Below are 17,965 nucleotides of genomic sequence, written 5' to 3' on the forward strand. Positions count from 1 at the left end.
TCCAAAGCCTGGTCGTATGACGAATAGGAATCTGTTTGTTACATCGCACAATGAAGCCTTGTCGGCCTCGTGCATAATCAATCATCGTGGCGGTTCTGGTTGGATTGGTCCTAGGCAGACTGTGGAATGCCGCTTCATTCACGGGCAGCCCAATACAAAGAGAACGCACATTCATTGCACCTTAACCTGACACTCTACCTTGACTACTCTGAATTGTTCTTCTTCATCTCAACTCTTCTCATACCATCTCTCTTGATTACATTACACTTCCATCTCTACTACCGATCATGGTTCTTGTGAAAGACGCATCAGGCTCACGAGCCGCCAAGCTCATTAAGTCTTTCTGGGCTATAACCAAGGGAGAGCAACAGATCACCAATGCTCACTCGGCTAAGCTCTTTCTGCAAGCCTGTCAGGCCTTTAGTGACAAGAACACGGCCGTCAAATGCGTAGAAGTCCTTATCTCCAACACACCCGGCTTCGCAGCTCTCGAAAGAGCTGTACGTGCCGACCTGAGCCCCGACTTCATCAATTCGGCCTCATTACCTCTTATCCTGACTCTAGCAGACGATGGTGTAATTGCACTCAACAACGGCGGGTTCCTTCGCCAGATCCTGTCTGCCATCTTAGATCCTTCGACATTTTGGAGCGCTTCAATGGATGCATACAGTAGTGGCAGACTTGACAGTCTTGGGCTAGAAGCTTTCGCTTGGCTCTGCTTGCAAGTTGTATCCGACCAAACAGGCTTCGAATCCCAGAAGCTTGAAGTGGACCAAATGATGAAGCGTCAAAGTCTTCTAAAGTCTCAATTGCCTGAAGTTCGGAAAATTGCCTATCGCATTGAGAAGATCATCAAGATCTTTTCCCAGCCCCAATCTGTAACACAGGGCATCACTCCTGGAGGACGTCACGACAATGATCATGCAAGTTTCCGTCAAGTCTCTATCTATCCCACCTCTGATGAGCTCACGTCTACCGACCCTCCGTACCTCCAACGACTTGGAGAGGTATTTGACACGCCAATGGACACCCGAAGTCAGGTTTACCGCGATTGGCTATTTCGGCTGCTCCGCGAAGACATGCTTTCAGAGCTTCGCGATGACCTCCAAGTTGCCATGGGCCGGAAGAAAAGCAAGCGCAAACCAGTTACCCTTGGCGAGATGAAGCTTGTCAACATTGATGTCGACAAGACGACCATGCGACACATTCATCCTTACAGCCTGTTCGTGGCCTGTGGCCAGGGAGTAAATTTCCCTCGCAATATGTCCAAAGACAGAAAAGCAGCCTTTGTTGACAACTCCAAGCATTTCATGAAGCATGATTCTTTTGGCGCTCTCTGTTGCGACGACAAAATTATCGCGTTTGGATCACTCGTGCGAAACAACACCAATCTACTAAAGTCGCCGCCTATCGTCGGTCTCAGATTCACGGACAGCTCTGGCTTAATGTCCGCTCTGGACGCTTTCGAGAGTCCCATCAAAGATCAGCTCAAGTTTTTGATCGTTGGCACCGCTACTTTTGCGTATGAGCCTATCTTAGAACGGCTGAAGACGATTGCAGACCTTCCTCTCGAAGCTCAATTAATCGACCATGAGCAGCCATCGCTTGATGTTCTGAAGCCCATCAAATTGGATGCTTTGCTTGATAGATGCCGAACAACCTTTGAGGCAGGTTCTAGGATGACCTTGCCTTTAAACTTCACGCGTTCCAAGGAGATTCACCTTCAAGACGCCCAGCTCAAGTCCTTCATCCACGGATTGAGTAGCGATCTGGCTTTGATCCAAGGTCCCCCAGGCACTGGAAAGTCGTTCCTGGGTGCCATCATCCTTTTGACTATTCTACGCCTGACCACATTCCGTGTCCTTGTTCTTAGTTATACAAACCACGCGTTGGACCAATTTTTGGAAGATCTTATGGATATTGGCGTTAGTTCAGATCAGATCGTTCGCCTCGGGTCTAAATCTACTGAGGCCACCAAGCCCACCCTTTTACACGAGTACGATGGCCAGAAGAGATACTGGCTGACTATGGAAGAGAAAAATATCCTCAACGCGCTGCGATTTGAAGAAACTGAACTGGACGAGGAACGCCATGAATACAGCAAGAAGCTCGCAGGACGCGGCGTCAACCCCGCTGATATCCTCGAGTACCTTGAGTTTTCTGAATCGTTTACGTCGGCATGGTCCGCGTTCCAAGTCCCTGACGATGATGGGTTTCAGATGGTAGATTCCCGCGGTAAAGCAATTGAGCCCGAAGCAGTTTATGACTATTGGCTGCGCAACGGCGACGTCAACGGCATGGGAAGACTGAACGACTTATTAGAAGGGTCCTCTCGTGCTTTTTGGGACCTGTCGCGCGAATCAAGAACTCAACTTCATCATGAGTGGGCTCGCAAGGTCCGAGAAGAACAAATTGTCAATTTTGTTGATCTGAGCAAGAGATTCAACGACACCAAGGCCAAGATCAGAAGTATACTCGACGAGCGAGGCCGAAGGGTACTGAGGGACAAGCGAATCATCGGATGTACAACTACTGCTGCGGCGAAGTACCAATCCATCATCGAAACAGCAACCCCCGACATCATTCTCGTCGAAGAAGCGGGAGAAATCCTTGAGGCTCATACCATCACCGCTATGAGTGCCTCCGTCAAGCAACTCATCCTCATTGGTGATCACAAACAATTGAGACCCAAGGTTGGCAACTACGCTCTCAGCAAAGAAAAGGGCGAGGGATACGATTTGAACGTTTCTCTATTTGAGAGACTTATTACCCAGGGTCATCATTTTACAGCACTGCAAGAACAGCATCGCAGCCATCCGGACATATCGCAATACCCCCGTATGCTGGCATATCCTGAGTTGAAAGACGTACCATCCACTGTCAAACGCGACCCAATTCGAGGACTTAAATCCCGGGTCACGTTCGTTCACCATGAAAAGCCCGAAGATACCATGGATGATGTAAACGACAGTCGAGATCCCACTGCAAAGGCCACGAAGAGAAATACCCACGGGGCTATGATGGTTCTCAAGATGGTCCGCTTTCTTTCCCAGAATGGATACAAAACCCAAAACATGGTTGTTCTTACGCCGTATCTTGGCCAGCTGTTCCTACTCAGGGAAACCCTACGACAAGAAACCGATCCCGTGTTGAGTGACATTGACTCACACGATTTGCTACGCGCGGGCCTGATCACACCAGCAGCGGCGAAGGTGAACAAGAAGACCCTTCGTTTGTCAACCATCGGTGAGTGCTTAAATTAGGAGCGATCGACTAATTTTATGTCCTAAGCCTGTCTAAACCCCCTAAAAAAACATATAGTTATCCCGCTTTAGACCAGGAACAGAGTCAAGCTAACATGTATAGACAACTACCAAGGAGAAGAGTGCGACATCGTCATTGTTTCGCTCACACGCAGTAATGACTCTGGCGACATCGGATTTCTGTATGCTCGCGACCGACTTGTTGTCCTCCTATCGCGAGCGCGAAACGGCATGGTTCTCTTTGGTAACATGGAGACATTCATGAAGAGTAAGAAAGGAGGGAAAATGTGGACGCAGTATTTTGATGCACTGAAGAGAAACGATTCTCTATTCAATGGTGTTCCGGTACATTGCGAGCAACATCCAGACGTCTCTATGCTTTTGAAGACCCCCGAAGACTTCGATATGAAGTGTCCCGATGGCGGGTGCGCAAAACCTTGGTATGTTTGGCTTTCTTGACTATTACATCTTCCTAATCTCTATAGCGGTGCTGCTCTGAGCTGTGGGAAACACTATTGCAATCGACGATGCCATCGAGTACAGGACCATTCAAAGGTTGAGTGTTCCGCAAAAATCGACAGGACCTGCGCCAGAGGTCACACTTCCAAGGTTCCTTGTGGAGACAACTCCAAGAGCTGTAGGGCATGCACCAGAGAAGACGAGGAAAACCGCCGTCGTATAAAACGGGACTTGGACATTGAAAGAGCCCGGCAGGAGCAGGAAGACAAGTACCGACTAGAGCTGCAAGAGATTGATGATGAGATCCACCATCTCCGTCGGACCGCCAAGTACGATTCGGAAAGAGAGAAGAAGATGGACGAAGTCGAGCAGAAGAAACAAGAGCTTGAGGCTCTACGACAGGCTCGTGCCATGAAGACCAAGTTGGCAGCGGCCCAGGCAAGCAGGCCAGCGCCCCAAGCCTGGGTTCCACAATTTGATGTTATTTCTCAGGCTGCCTCTGAGTGGAAGCACATGAAGAAGGTCGAGGGTGCATTTAATGACGCTTTGGACAAACTGATGGGTATGATTGGCTTAGAATCAGTCAAAGAGGAGTTTCTTTCTATTAAGTCAACTGTCGACACGAAAATACGTCAAGGGTTTTCACTTGGAGACGAAAGGTTTAGTTGCTCGCTACTTGGAAACCCGGGGACAGGCGAGTTTCCCTTCTAGCCGCTGAGTCAAAATAATGAGGAGGCTGACCATTCTGACAGGTAAAACGACGGTTGCCAGGATTTACGCCGAGTTTCTCAGTTCTGTTGGGGCCGTCGCCGGCAGCTGTTTCAAAGAAGTTACTGGATCAAAATTGGCCAATATGGGTGTCTCTGGCTGTGAGAAGCTTATCGAAGAAGTCAACAACAACGGTGGAGGATGTGTCTTTATAGACGAAGCGTACCAACTTTCGTCAGGCAACAGTCCTGGTGGAAAAGCAGTTCTCGATTACCTATTGGCTGAGGTTGAGAACTCTCGCGGCAAGATCATATTTGTTTTGGCTGGCTACAACAAGGAGATGGAATCGTTCTTTTCGCACAACCCTGGCATCCCCAGTCGCTTTCCTATCGAGATGAAATTCGAAGACTACACAGACGATGAACTTCTGAAGATCCTGCAGTTACAGATTCATCGCAAGTTCAACGGCACGATGGCTGTAGCTGAAGGTGTGGATGGACTCTTCTGCAGAATTGCGGCCCGTCGGATCGGCCACGGTCGCGGTAAAAATGGTTTTGGCAACGCGCGTGCTGCAGAAAACCATTTGCAGGCAATCACAAAGAGACAGGTAGCACGAATCCGGAAAGAACGTCATGCAGGAGGCAAACCAAGTGACCTACTATTTACTCAGGAAGACATCATCGGACCAGAGCCTTCAGAAGCACTGATAAAGAGCAAGGCATACCGAGAGCTCAATTGCATGATCGGACTCAAGGAAGTCAAGGACGCGATCAAAGTCCTGATGGATACATTGAAAACAAATTTTGAGCGCGAACTCGCTGAAGAGCCTCTAGTTGAGTTCTCTCTCAACAAAGTATTCCTCGGATCACCCGGAACGGGAAAGACAACCATTGCAAAGCTTTACGGCGAAATCTTGAGAGACCTAGGCTTGCTGTCCAATGGCGAAGTTGTGTGCAAGAATCCTGCAGATTTTGTCGGAGCTGCTCTTGGGCAGTCCGAAGCGCAAACCAAGGGTATACTCGCTGCAACAGTTGGAAAGGTTCTGGTAGTCGATGAGGCATACGGATTATCAGGAGGAGGGGGAGCAAACGGTTCCATGGCTGATCAGTATAAAGAGGCTGTTGTCGATACCATTGTGGCCGAAGTACAAAGTGTGCCTGGCGAAGATCGCTGCGTCCTGCTTCTCGGCTACAAGGACCAGATGGAGCAAATGTTCCAGAACGTCAATCCAGGTCTCAGTCGGCGATTCCCTCTTTCATCAGCATTTATTTTCGAAGATTTTGATGACGATGCCTTGGCAAAGATACTCGACATGAAGCTTGGCAAGTCAGGCTTCAAAGCAACTGAGAAGGCTAAGTCTGTTGCCCTAGAAGTCCTTGGCCGGGCGCGAAACCGACCAAATTTTGGGAATGCTGGCGAAATCGACATTCTCCTCGGTAGGGCAAAGGCGAGCCACCAGAAACGCCTCACCGCTGGTCTTGTCAACAGGCGTACCACCCTGGAAGCCGTGGATTTTGACGCGGAATTTGATCGAGCCGAAAAGGGAGACACTGACATCAGCAAACTTTTCTCCGGCGATGTTGGTCGGGATAGCCTCATAGCTACTTTACAAGACTACCAGAAACGTGTTCGCCAGGCTAAAGAGTTGGATATCGACCCAGAAATCCCCTTCAATTTCCTTTTCCGTGGCCCACCTGGAACGGGCAAGACAACAGCAGCTCGCAAGATGGGCAAGGTCTATTACGATATGGGATTCTTGGCAAAGCCAGAGGTTATTGATGTCTCCGCAACTGAGCTGATTGGTCAATATGTCGGACAAACAGGACCCAAGGTGCAAACGCTCCTCGACAAAGCTCTTGGAAAAGTACTCTTCATCGATGAAGCCTATCGTTTGGCATCAGAGACGGGATCATTTGCTAGAGAAGCGGTTGACGAACTAGTTGACTGCGTCACTAAACCGAAGTATCATCAGAAGCTGATCATCATCTTGGCTGGCTATGTCCAAGACATCAACTCTCTTCTCGCCATAAACCCAGGAATGTCCAGCCGATTTCCAGACAACATAGATTTCGATGCCTTGGCTCCTTCGGTTTGCGTTCAGTTGATGACAAAGCAAATGCAAGCTCACAAGGCCAAGCTCAAGGGTCGGAGGATCATGGACTTCTCGTGCTTGGAAAGTCCAACAGAGTTATTTTTGAACGACTTAACCAAAGCTTTCGAGGCTCTTTCGCAGCAAGATAGCTGGGCCAATGCAAGAGACGTCAAGGAGTTGGCAAAGAAACTTTTTCAAAAGTTTGACCTTTCTTGTCCTGAATTGACGTTGACGGAGGACATGGTCCTGGCGACACTAGACGACATGATGAAAGAGCGCCGCGACAGAATGGAAAACAAGAAGCCAACAGCAGCGTCTGAGATCGCGAAGGCGTTTGTTAATGGCCCGACCTTCACTCCTCCCACTATCACTACTAGTAAAACAGTGATTACTCAAGAAAAGGAAGCGGAAGAGCCAGAAGAATCCACCGAAAATCTGTCCCACGACGCACTCCACAGCATTCGAGATGCTGGAGTCAGTGACGAAGTATGGGAGCAACTGCAGAAAGATAGGGAGAATGAAGAACGTGATAACGAAGCGCTGCAACGTCTAAAGCAAGCACAGCGAACGGCAAAGGAGGCTGATAGAGAGAGGATCGTGCGGGAGATCTTGGCAGAAGAGGAGAGGCGCAAGCAGATAGAGGCAAGAAAGGCGAAGCTAATACGAATGGGCATCTGTCCTGCAGGATTCCAATGGGTCAAACAAAATGGAGGGTTTCGGTGTACTGCGGGTGGGCATTGGATTTCCGATGAGCAGGTAGACAGGATGTAGGTCAGAATCACAGATAGCGTGTCACTTCTTCAGGATAAGGTATAAAAGATTTAATCAATAATTCTGTTCTCTACCAGTGCTAAGGAAAAATACTTAACTCAACACCTTTCCCTCAATTAAAACCCCCTTTACTCTCGCCTGTCCTTTTTCCTCGGCGATACTCACGGCAGACCAAATCTTTCCGCTATTCCCCTGTGATGGTACGTTAGAAGCGGTTAAAGGTACTCTACTCATGCCTCAATTTTGTCGGAAGGCAACAAACAGGCTAGGGACAGGGTATATACTCACTGTGTTGTATCCCCACTGAGGCAATGTCACATTAGGGTCAGCTCCCTTCTCAAGCAACAACCTCAAGCCCTTGATCTTATACTCTTCCTCGCAGTCACACAAGACCAGAGCAATAAGTGGGCTAAATTCATTATGAGTGACGTTTACATCAGCACCTTTATCAATCAACAGTTCCAGCATATCATGTTGCACCATAGACCAACCAGGCGGGTCCTGGAGGTTATACTCTTCATGAAAGCTCCACTGAAATGGATAATGTGACGGGCCTGCACAGACGGCAATCAGTGGTGTCCCAAAAGGGCTATCTGGTACAATGGCGTTGACATTGCATCCGTAATCAAGAAAGTGCAGAATGGCATCTGCGCGTAGCAATGCTGATGCTGCGATAAGTGCGGAGCCGTAAAAGCTCCCTGGAATAACCTCATTTGGGTCGGCCCCTTGTTGAAGGAGGAAGGGAATGGCCATCGGCACGTTAACGCAGAGTGTGATCATGTTGCCCCAAAAGCTATTATGAATGGTCAAGCCGACATTTTCTTTCACAATGTCGCTGGTCAAAGCCCGAAAAGGGTGAGTAAAGTTGAGCATCTGACTGGCCGATATCTCAGTTGCGCCAAGCTTACGGAGAGGTTCCGAGACCCTGTAACTCTTCTTCATGTCAAGAGTCGCGATCATTGCTGTTGGATAGATGCCGCAGCTCTCCTCACGGTTCACATCCACACCTTCTTGTCCAGCTATCAGTTCCAGTCTATCTTCGTCATGTCCCTGAGTCGCAGCAATGAAGACGTTTCCAAAGAAAGGCTTCGCATACTGTATGGAGGGTCCCGTAATTTTGCAATCATCCCACATCCTCTTCCACAGCAATGAGAAGTGCAGAGACTTGCTGTATTTTAGAAGCAAGGACTCAAGACAGGTCGGTTGTGCGGCTTCATTCTCAAACGAATATGACATATCGAATTTAGCTCCCTTTCTCATAAGGAGCGACACAATCTCGTCTGCGCCGCTGCTATACGAAACCTCTACAGCAGCGATGAGGGGGCACCACTTCTCTCGGCCAGGGTTGCATTTGTTAACATTGTGAACCTGTTGAAGGAACATCTCAACCGCTTCAACATTTTCAGACCCACAGGCTGCTGTCAGAAAGTCCCCAAATGGTGCTCCTGGAGCTAGTTCTTGGGTCGCCCCAATGTGCTGTAACTTGTTGATCAGGGTCAGGTTCCCAGCAGCACATGCGGCATACATCTGGGTCCCTGATTCAGATAGAAGCGCCTTTATCTTATCCATGTCGGTATGGAAAGACTCTCTGATGTCATATAGTAGGTAGGACGAAGCTCCCTGGTCTATAACGAAGTTGACATCGACACCGCCTTCGATCAACTTCAGAGCAACATCTTGGTTATCCGATTGAATAGCAAACATGAGCGACATTGCCCATTTTCTCCATTCTTCGGGGGATTTGTACGACGATACGTCAAATCCCTCCAGAAACTTCAATGCCAAATCCCAATGTTCGGTAAGAATAGCAGCAAGTGCTGGATGTGACCACTCGGTTTCAGGATGCCCTGGAGTATTAGTGGTTGCACCATGTTGAATGAGAAGATCAACCACAGATTCACTACCCGTTGCGGCAGCAGCAATCAACGGAGTTCCATATTCATCACCTGGTAGATACTTATCAAGGTTGTCCAAGAGTCCATGAGACTTCATGAACTCCACTGGCATATGGTACCTCATGGGGCTTGTGATTATTGCAGAAATTACAGACCCATCTCGAGATCCATAACCGTATATATTGAAGGTAGGCGGCGGACATAATGGCCTCTCGATACTTGTTTTCAATGCTGGTGTGTGTTGCTTGAGAAGGTCAAATATCCGCTTCCGATCTAGCACGGGGCACCAAGAGTTTTCAAATAATACCACCGAGGGAAGCATACCAGACTTTGCCTCAAGGTTCGGATCAGCCCCCGCATCCAACAAAACCTCGACGTTTGCAAAGCCTTCTCCTCGACAAGCCGCCACGAGAGGCGTACTGAAATCGCGATAGTTCTCACCAAGAAGTGAGCTGTTTGGGTCTGCACCTCTCGCAATGAGCTGTTTTATCACCTGGATGCCTTCCTTTCTGCCCGCCCAAATGTTGAGTGCCAAGTTGAGCTTTTCTTTGTTCTCCGGTTGCTGCAGATAGTCATACAGAAGAGATTGCAGGATTCTAAGATCCTCAGTTTGTCCTTGTTTGTCGACCACAGGAAGCCAGGACCCAATAGCGTGTAAGAGAATATCTTCGTCATGTAGAAACTCTTCATGTGCTCCTTGGACAAGAAGTCGACTGATTCTAGTATTGTCCATCGCAGTGGTGGATATGATCCTGGGCTCTTCTTCCGCGTACTCCCAATCTCTGGAGTGGGTGTCAATCCTATCTAGGAGTACCGCAGGGTCGAGATGGCTAAGCCAATATTTATTGACCTCCTCCAAAGTCACATTGCTTGTGTATCGGCCTTGTAAAAGTCTCAAATTAGAGGCTCGGTTAATTCTAGCGGTTGGGGAAACTCCAGAGGCAAGCAGTTTTCGAACACATTCTGCGTTCCCTTTACAAACAGAGACGTAGAGTGTCTCTTCTTTGAGCTGTTTGAATGCCAGGGCGTTCATTCGTACGCTTCTAGAAGCATGGGAGAAAAGAGATGCCAGGAACTCTTCAAGTCCCTCCTCAGCGCTAAGTATAGAGCATAGTCGTATCATGATGAGATATACTTTAGTGCCGTAAGGACGGTCACTAAATAAATCGAAATATTCAAGAGCTGCTGCAAAAAGCTCGTGACATCCATCGACCCATTTGGCCACGATGGCTGTAAAGAGCCCGTTGACGGTGCTTTTCAGGATCGACTCCAGAATATTTTCAACCTCTGGTATATTGCTGATTGTAGCCCTTTCATAGCTTTCTTTGTTTTGAAGTATACAGCGGCGTACAAGGTCAATCCTACATGTAGCCACGATGAAGGCGAAAGGAGTCTGTTGATAATCATCAATCCCACTAAAGCCGACTGTGTTTTGGATCAACGAAATGCACGTGGGATACAATCCTGCCACGATAGATTTTGATAGGAAGCTCGAGGTGTGTCCGATTCGTAATGGACCGTCCAAAAGCTGTGTCATTGATATACCCCAAGGTCCACCTCTGGCATCGATGTGTAAAGCCGGGTTGAATGGTGAACGATAATCCGCCCAATAGTTGACTAGAGCGCAATTTTGATCAAGGTTCTTCAACCTGTGTTCCTGTTGAATCAGGCCGGTTATATAATGGACGAGGTCATACTCAACGTTTTGATATTGGAGATGGGAAAATATGTCTCCACATGTGTAAGCCAAGAACTCGACCACATCCCTATCATTTTCAGCAACAATATCATTCTCAGAACCTGATTGTTTGATTGATTCCCAGATAGGCGAGGTACTGTACGCCAAACAAGCTCTGGAAAGCTGAAGGTGAATGTCTCTCAAGTCGAGTCTGAATTTGCCAGCTTGCGGCGAGAGAAGATATTGTTCAACGCTAAAATGTGCAAGAGTTATGATCTTGTAGTCATGTCTCCGAAATTGGTGAGTGTGGTCGGACTCTCTGACGAGACTTCTGCAAATGTCGCGAATTTCACCCTTTTTGACAAGACATATATCATCATCCACCCGAATATGTTATCATTTAAGACTTACCGGATTTTGCAGACGATCCTCCTCATCAACCTCCAACCTATCCTCATCAATAGTCAATGCTTCGACGAGCATGTTGGCGGTCATTTCTCCATCCGTTCCAATTAGCCACGATAGTATCCGTCGGGCTTTGCGGAGATCAGAACCGGACATTTTCATAAACATCTGTTCATATGTCTCTGTAAGGGTTAATGGCAAGTTATTGATAGCTTCTCGTATCTCCCGTGCTGTTCGACAACGCGATATCTCGTCAAGTTGACACTGCACCCAGCGGAACCTGTTTTCAGTTATCAGCAGTCATCCCGTACAGAGGGCATCAAAGTAACACGTACATTCCACCAGACTTTTGCACTAATGTGGTTATCACATCGCTTCGAAGTCGTTCTGGAGAGTCGCGAAAGACTCTGAACTTGCCGTTTGTATCATTACGCATTGTCTCTGTTATAAACAATTCAATATCTTGAACCACTGCGGCATATTCCAGTAGTTGTATGGAGAAGCCTGAGGGCTCAAGAGATTGTTTGATGCCACTCTCATCACGACTGAAACACATAAACCGTACATCTGCCCAAGGCCCAGCGTTGCATGTCAAATTTTTAAGGACACTCAATAACTGACCAACTTTCTCGCATTCATCAAGAGCATCGATGAACAGAAACACCGAATCAAAGTTGGAATACTCCTGTTGCAGAATACTTACTAACTCCGAAACAGGCACCAGATCCGCGGTTGGATACTTGCTTCGCAATTTCTCGATTGCTTCTGGAAAGGTCGGCATGTCGGTGATGAGCTGATGTAACAAGGACAGAAGCATAGAGGTTGGCAGTAATTTTTGAGAGCTTCTGAAGTCGAAGTAGTAGTACCCAACGTATATATTGGATGACAGTAGAAATTCCGTTGACAGAGCGGCCTGTATGGCAGTCGACCTACCAACGGTTGGTTAGTCACGATATCGAAATGCATTTGAGTAGCGGCCTACATAAGTACTGTTTTCCCAGCTCCGGCTATAATCATGGCGGGTTAGTGAATTTCGCGGAGATTATAATTGTAGACAGAAATTAGAAATCACCTTCGCCTTGAACCAAGATATTTCTGGGTGAGTCTGCACCGCATCGCAGCCACTGCGCAAAAAGTCCTGTTTCCTGAAAGAACCAGGATCCTGTGTTTGAGACTGCCAGAGCGACGTTATCCCGATAGTTCGACTCACAGTCAACAGCATTTAGCCACTTCGTAAGCTCCTTCCTTTGATCGTCGCTCATTCTTTCCTTGATGTCGCATAGATGCGCATCTATCACCCCAATACTGTCCGATATGAGAGCGCAGTCAGACTCGCGTGCATCGCGTAGTTCGAGGAGCTGTGCTTTGATTTCTGCTGTTATCTCGAGTGTGCTGACAGCAATAGCTTTTTTGAAAATGTTCAAGTGTCTCTGAATCCGCATTGACGCATTTTGAAATTCTCCATCCTTCTTAAATGGCCAGACGAGAATCTGGCGGATCCTTCTAAGACCTTCAGCCGGCTGCAGCTTTGCCTGCAGTTCCAAAAGGTCATCGTGACAGAGTTTGATATCTGACTCTAGTTCTATCTTCAGGCTCGATGACACCGAGGGAAGTTGAAGTCGAGATATAATGCGTAGGAGAGAGCTTAGTTCTTCATGTAGTGCCGTAGCCTCGTTGGCCGCGTTGCTTACTCCTCTGATGTATTTAATACATGCAGACGAGACGGAGACGGAGAGGTCCACAATCGCTATCAAACTGGCGGCGACTTCCATTGTGGCGAATGCTCACCAAGGTATGGCAAAGCGTCTGAATGAATGTGTCATCGATGTAGTGTACAATGTGTGTGCTGGGAGAAGGCTTCGGTACTCTTTATAAGTCGGAAATCGAAGCTTCAGCCACCATTTTATAGACGCGGGGGTTTCTGCAAACCTCTTAACGTCCGACTCAAAACGGAGGACAGACGGTCTAGAGCAAGCCACTATTGTAGAGAAATACTCCCAGGCATTTAATTTTGCGGCAGATCCACGACTGAGACAATTCCATGAGCAATGGTCTTGTAGCATTATCTACCTAGTCCTTATCATTCACCCGGCATGACGCTGACTTGTTTGTCGAGGTTCAGCCCATATATGAAAGCATGAGAAACATTAGGCACAGAGCATGAGAGACGAAATTAGTGGGGCATCTTACACTTCTTAGACTATCATGCTTAGACTACTTATTTTTGTACCCTAAGAATCAGGGGGCTAACCTGGATGAAAGCTCTGGACTAAAAAGAGACGTACATATTACAGTAAAGAGGTAAAGAGCTGTCAATTACCCTGTCTGAGTATCTAAGCACCTTCAATTCGCATCTGCCAAAGTGACGTAGGTGGGATTATCTCACAGGGTAGGTTAATATGATGTATAGCATCCCCATAAGAGTTGATTATCTCTTGAATACGCTCATGCCCAATCTTCAGTTCCAAAGAATAAAGCGCGACAACAGCTTCCCATACTTCTAGAGCTTCCTGGCAAATGTCCATGACCCACGTCCCTCGCCATAGCACTCGGGCGTAGTACTTGTTTCTGGTGTAGATAAACGCACAAGAGTTTCCCCGACCTCCATTCCACAACACCATTGTCTCCAGCTTCGGCATCCGCAGTGCCAGTTTCGCTATAGAGAGCAGTAGACTGTTAATACTCCCCGCATAGCGCTTTCCACTTCCCTGGAAAGCCAGGGCTATTGATTGCATGTGATCCCATGTCCATTCTTCCCTGCAGGCTGCGACAAAATCCTCGGCGTTAATAAGGAACGAGATAGAAAGTTGTTCGAGTCTCAAGCTTGCCAGAGATAGATTTTGACTGCTACTAGATGCATTATCAAAGTCCTCGTAATACCGATTTCTTCTCATACTCTGGTAATGAAGATCTTGATAGACGGGTTGTGTAAAACGCTCAACGTGATGTCGAAACAAAATCAATATCTTGTGTTTTAGGTAAAGACAAACCCATTACCCCTAGATTTACTAGATAAATTAGCTAATTGAATTCCTACGAGGGGTTCTACGGACGGGATCGTATAGATTCGATATAAATATATGGAAATGTCTTTGTATATGCTGCTGACCATGGCTCGTAGATGATGTCCGTTAGGCAGACCAATTGCGACAAAATTTTGTCTAGACTGTCAGGTGCAAGAAAACGACGAAATTGGCGACGAACCATTAGGCTCGTGACTGCGGTGACAGAGACGGAGCTGCTGTGCTCCAGTATAATAAGCCCAAAGACCTGCTGCATAGCAAAGAAAGACGGGGGCTTCACCTGGACGCCATCTACCCACCTATGCTTGGTGTCGTACCAATTAGACTCTGCCAAAGTCAAGTCTTGGTTATCTGCATCGTGATCGTCGTCAAACCGAATGTTTTTAGCCCAGTGCTCCGTATCACTGCTAGACGTCGTGTTCAGTTCCAGCGTTAAAGGACCTTTTGTCTCCCACGTGCTTAGGACCGTCAGAACCTTGGCAATGGCCTTACTCACAACAGAGTCGATACCGTTGAGTCGACCAGGAAGAGAACGACCCTGGCAAAGGCCACATTTATACTTCGGTAGCTCAATGCAAAGATAGATGTGCCTCACAAGGTGTCTCTGTCGAACAACTTGCCCGAATCCGTCCAAGCAGGATGATGATTGGAGTTTTAGCTTGGCCATGTTCTTTGCTCCAATGACGCCTTGCCATTCTTTAGAAACGGAAGCTAAAGCAGCCCAACCTGGATTTTGGAGGTCGACTATCGTGTTTAGATTCATGTGGCGGATCTCTGCAGGGAGAGACGACCACCTAAGGAACCCTGAACTTCGAAGTCTCATGTTGCACTGCCGATTCGTTGGTGGCATTATGAAGAATAATTGAAGATGGTGTGTGAGTTATATGAGGGCTGTGATTGAATCTTATCTGCGAGTGAATAAATCAAGGTTTCGCGAATAGAACACAGTACATTCAAATTCCATAAATCTGAACACAAACCTTGCGAATATTGGATCTCTTCATATCCAAACACAACAGGTCCCTTTAATTTTGTGAAGGCTAGCGGGTATTTACACAGAGGCTATCAGGGTTGGCCTTGCCACATTATAGTCAAATAAAAAACAATCCTCCTATAGAGGGTTTTAGAAAAGACTTGGAAATTTTTTTATTCAGCATGCCCACGGACTTTATCCCAATGACTTGCATTTTGATACAAACCAGATGTTGAACAGATACGAACTGTCTCATTGGTTCGGTGGTTGGATGGCTAAACTGCGGTGGAAGATGCCGCCTTAGCTACCTCACCCTCAGTCTCAGAACAGTTGGCTGCTCGAGGTACAAGAGACAAAATTAGCAGGTCACTTTATGCTATTTAGACCATGATTTCATGTCATTTATTTTTGTACCCTGAAGCTTAGAGGCTATTTTCTGCTACCTACTAGCTTCCTAACTCACCCTTGCTCGACCCTTGATCTACAGTCAATAAAACCCTACTGGGAAGCCTACAGGTAGACGACATCTGTGCCACGCAATTGTCTCGAAATGGTGCACATCAACGTTTCACGCGGCGCGGATCGTAATGTGATGGACATGTCAAATCAGACAGTGCCTCTATTCGTGAAAATAGGGGATCAACCAATACTGGACAAGTCTGGCGCGCGCCAAAACATGCTCCTTACGCACCCGACACGAGCCATTGAAGGAAGTCTGGGGAACGGAACGAGACCAATTTAGCGTCAAGTCGCTCAGAGCCAAGCTTTTCAACCGGAGAGTGGGCGATTGTCAGACCGAAACGTGGGAATGAGATCGACAGGACCAGGTTGAAAAAGCTTTTTTTTTTTCTCTTACACAGTATCCGGGTCAAACAGCCGATACAATACAAATAATACTGCTACTGAGGTCACATTGGACTCATCTTACGTACAGTTAGTTGGTTAATGTAGGTACTTATGACTTGCGTGCTTTGCAACCCCGCCTTACGATTAAGACCATTACGCAAGCTCGTTGGTGGAGAGTTTTATCGGAACTGGAGGAATGGTCTGGATCCCGGGTAGTAGTGAGTGTGTGGAGCGGAGGTTGAGTCGATTTTGAGGGGGACCCGGGGCAAAAAAAGAGTGAATTAATTTTTTAAAATTTTGGGTTGGACCTTTTTAGGCGGCACGCATTAATTGTTAAGCTATTCCCAACATGGCTGGAGGCTGGAATAGGAAGGTTGGTTCTTGGAAGCAATCAGATAACGATTAAATTCTTCTGCCGGGGTTGATCATTTGCCTGTCTTGCGGCTCTATTCCATAGAAAGCGGGGTTGGTTCATCACCCCAAGCATAACATGATGGAAGAAAAGTAAGAGGTTGGAGACCAATGGGTTGGACGGGCCGAAAATGCTGTTTGACTAGAGATCAAGAATCAACAGAGGATAAAAAAGAACAGAGTTAAAAATTGTTGGTGGTGCCGTGCAATCTCTAAATGGAAAGGTTAGTTTGATGGAGAATAAAAATGGTATGCTTAAAGAAGATCCAGAGTTTTCGTCGGTCAACTCTAGTGGATGGTATGTCGGGGTAGATACGGAGTAGATAAATATTCACTCATCAAGATGGCTGCTGGCCTGATTAACACCTCATATTATTACATTAGTATGACGATGATAGATTGTACAGTGGCGGTCTATGATATATGTCCTTGTCCATATCCAAACAGTCAGTCACCGTTGTACGGTTCCATCTGGTCTATCTTTCAGTGGAGATGACCAACTTGGCTTTCCAGCCGGAGACAGTTCCCGTTGTTAGTGTAGCGGTATCGCAGGTCATTGGGCGCCGTTGTCTAGGTCCGTCTCAGGGGGCATTGGAACTTGGAATCACGGGCCACCAAGACGACTGTTAGGTGTTGGGTACTCTGTACGTGGTTACAGAATTGATCCGTACTCGTATCAGGATCCATCTCACCTCATTCAGAGACTCGTTACGAGTAGATCGTGGGTCTCGCTAACAATTTCTGTCTCTATTTTTACAAACTCTGACTGCGCAGTACGTCAACGCGATACATCCTCTGTTTGATGTCTAGACGACTTCTAAAAATCCTCTGGACACTGGGAAATCTTTAACCGCGCCACGTTCGGCAGCGCCTAGCTTGTTGACCAGTCCAGTCCAGCCTGTGGTGAACTGAACGCAAAGTTGGGGTCGGTAACCACTCGTCTTTTTGCCGCTTGAATCTCCTCATGCCATTCTAGGCTTTCCCATGGGACGCCAAGTTCCCGTCCCCAAGGTACCCATGACATGGCATATTGGCAACAGCAGCACGATACGATAGGTTCAACGTATCGCCTCGCCAAACGTAACCATCAAGATTCCAGAGAGGCTCAATAATACGTCACAGAGATTGTTGTGTTTCAATAATTCGCCCATTTTGCTCGGGCTTTGTTTCATGAAAATGAGATCTAATTCCTGCGACTTCTCCAGGTCGCGACTTCAACAGTGTTTGGCTACTACTGCAAGACGATAAGATAAGCTGGAGCTACTACTCGTGCAGGGCCGAACGCCCTGTATTTTGGTGACTTTCAGGGGGCCAGCCTCCCCAACCTCACTCCACACGGGCTTGGAGCCACTACGGTCACACCCCGGACACGCTCATCCAATGTCGCATCACAACCTTTTGCACCAGGAATCAGACTTCAAGGCCGGGTCGTGTCCTTTCC

At 47.4% G+C, this 17,965-nt stretch overlaps 3 protein-coding genes across 3 annotated transcripts; 1 reads left to right on the forward strand and 2 right to left on the reverse strand.

The window, feature by feature from the left end:
• Positions 1-287: 287 nt before the first annotated feature.
• On the forward strand, positions 288-7,352 carry EDB82DRAFT_532713 (P-loop containing nucleoside triphosphate hydrolase protein; the record flags this gene model as incomplete). Its single annotated transcript, XM_065609256.1, has 4 exons — positions 288-3,246; positions 3,367-3,703; positions 3,749-4,416; positions 4,475-7,352. 4 exons carry the CDS (start codon positions 288-290, stop codon positions 7,291-7,293), a joined length of 6,783 nt encoding a protein of 2,260 aa, XP_065465577.1. The 3' UTR covers positions 7,294-7,352.
• Positions 7,353-7,403: 51 nt separating this feature from the next.
• EDB82DRAFT_550762 (uncharacterized protein) lies at positions 7,404-13,043 on the reverse strand (the record flags this gene model as incomplete). Its single annotated transcript, XM_025730612.2, has 5 exons — positions 7,404-11,220; positions 11,278-11,551; positions 11,607-12,200; positions 12,254-12,278; positions 12,344-13,043. The coding sequence occupies 5 exons, from the start codon at positions 13,041-13,043 to the stop codon at positions 7,531-7,533; spliced, it is 5,283 nt and encodes a 1,760-aa protein (XP_025589719.2). The 3' UTR covers positions 7,404-7,530.
• Positions 13,044-13,604: 561 nt separating this feature from the next.
• On the reverse strand, positions 13,605-15,144 carry EDB82DRAFT_550765 (uncharacterized protein; the record flags this gene model as incomplete). The annotated part of the gene is made up of 2 exons (XM_065609572.1): positions 13,605-14,121; positions 14,381-15,144. The coding sequence occupies 2 exons, from the start codon at positions 15,142-15,144 to the stop codon at positions 13,605-13,607; spliced, it is 1,281 nt and encodes a 426-aa protein (XP_065465578.1).
• Positions 15,145-17,965: the final 2,821 nt, after the last annotated feature.

Source organism: Fusarium venenatum (genome assembly GCF_020744135.1).
Source record: "Fusarium venenatum strain MPI-CAGE-CH-0201 chromosome Unknown EDB82scaffold_1, whole genome shotgun sequence".
In the NCBI taxonomy this organism is placed as follows: domain Eukaryota; kingdom Fungi; phylum Ascomycota; class Sordariomycetes; order Hypocreales; family Nectriaceae; genus Fusarium; species Fusarium venenatum.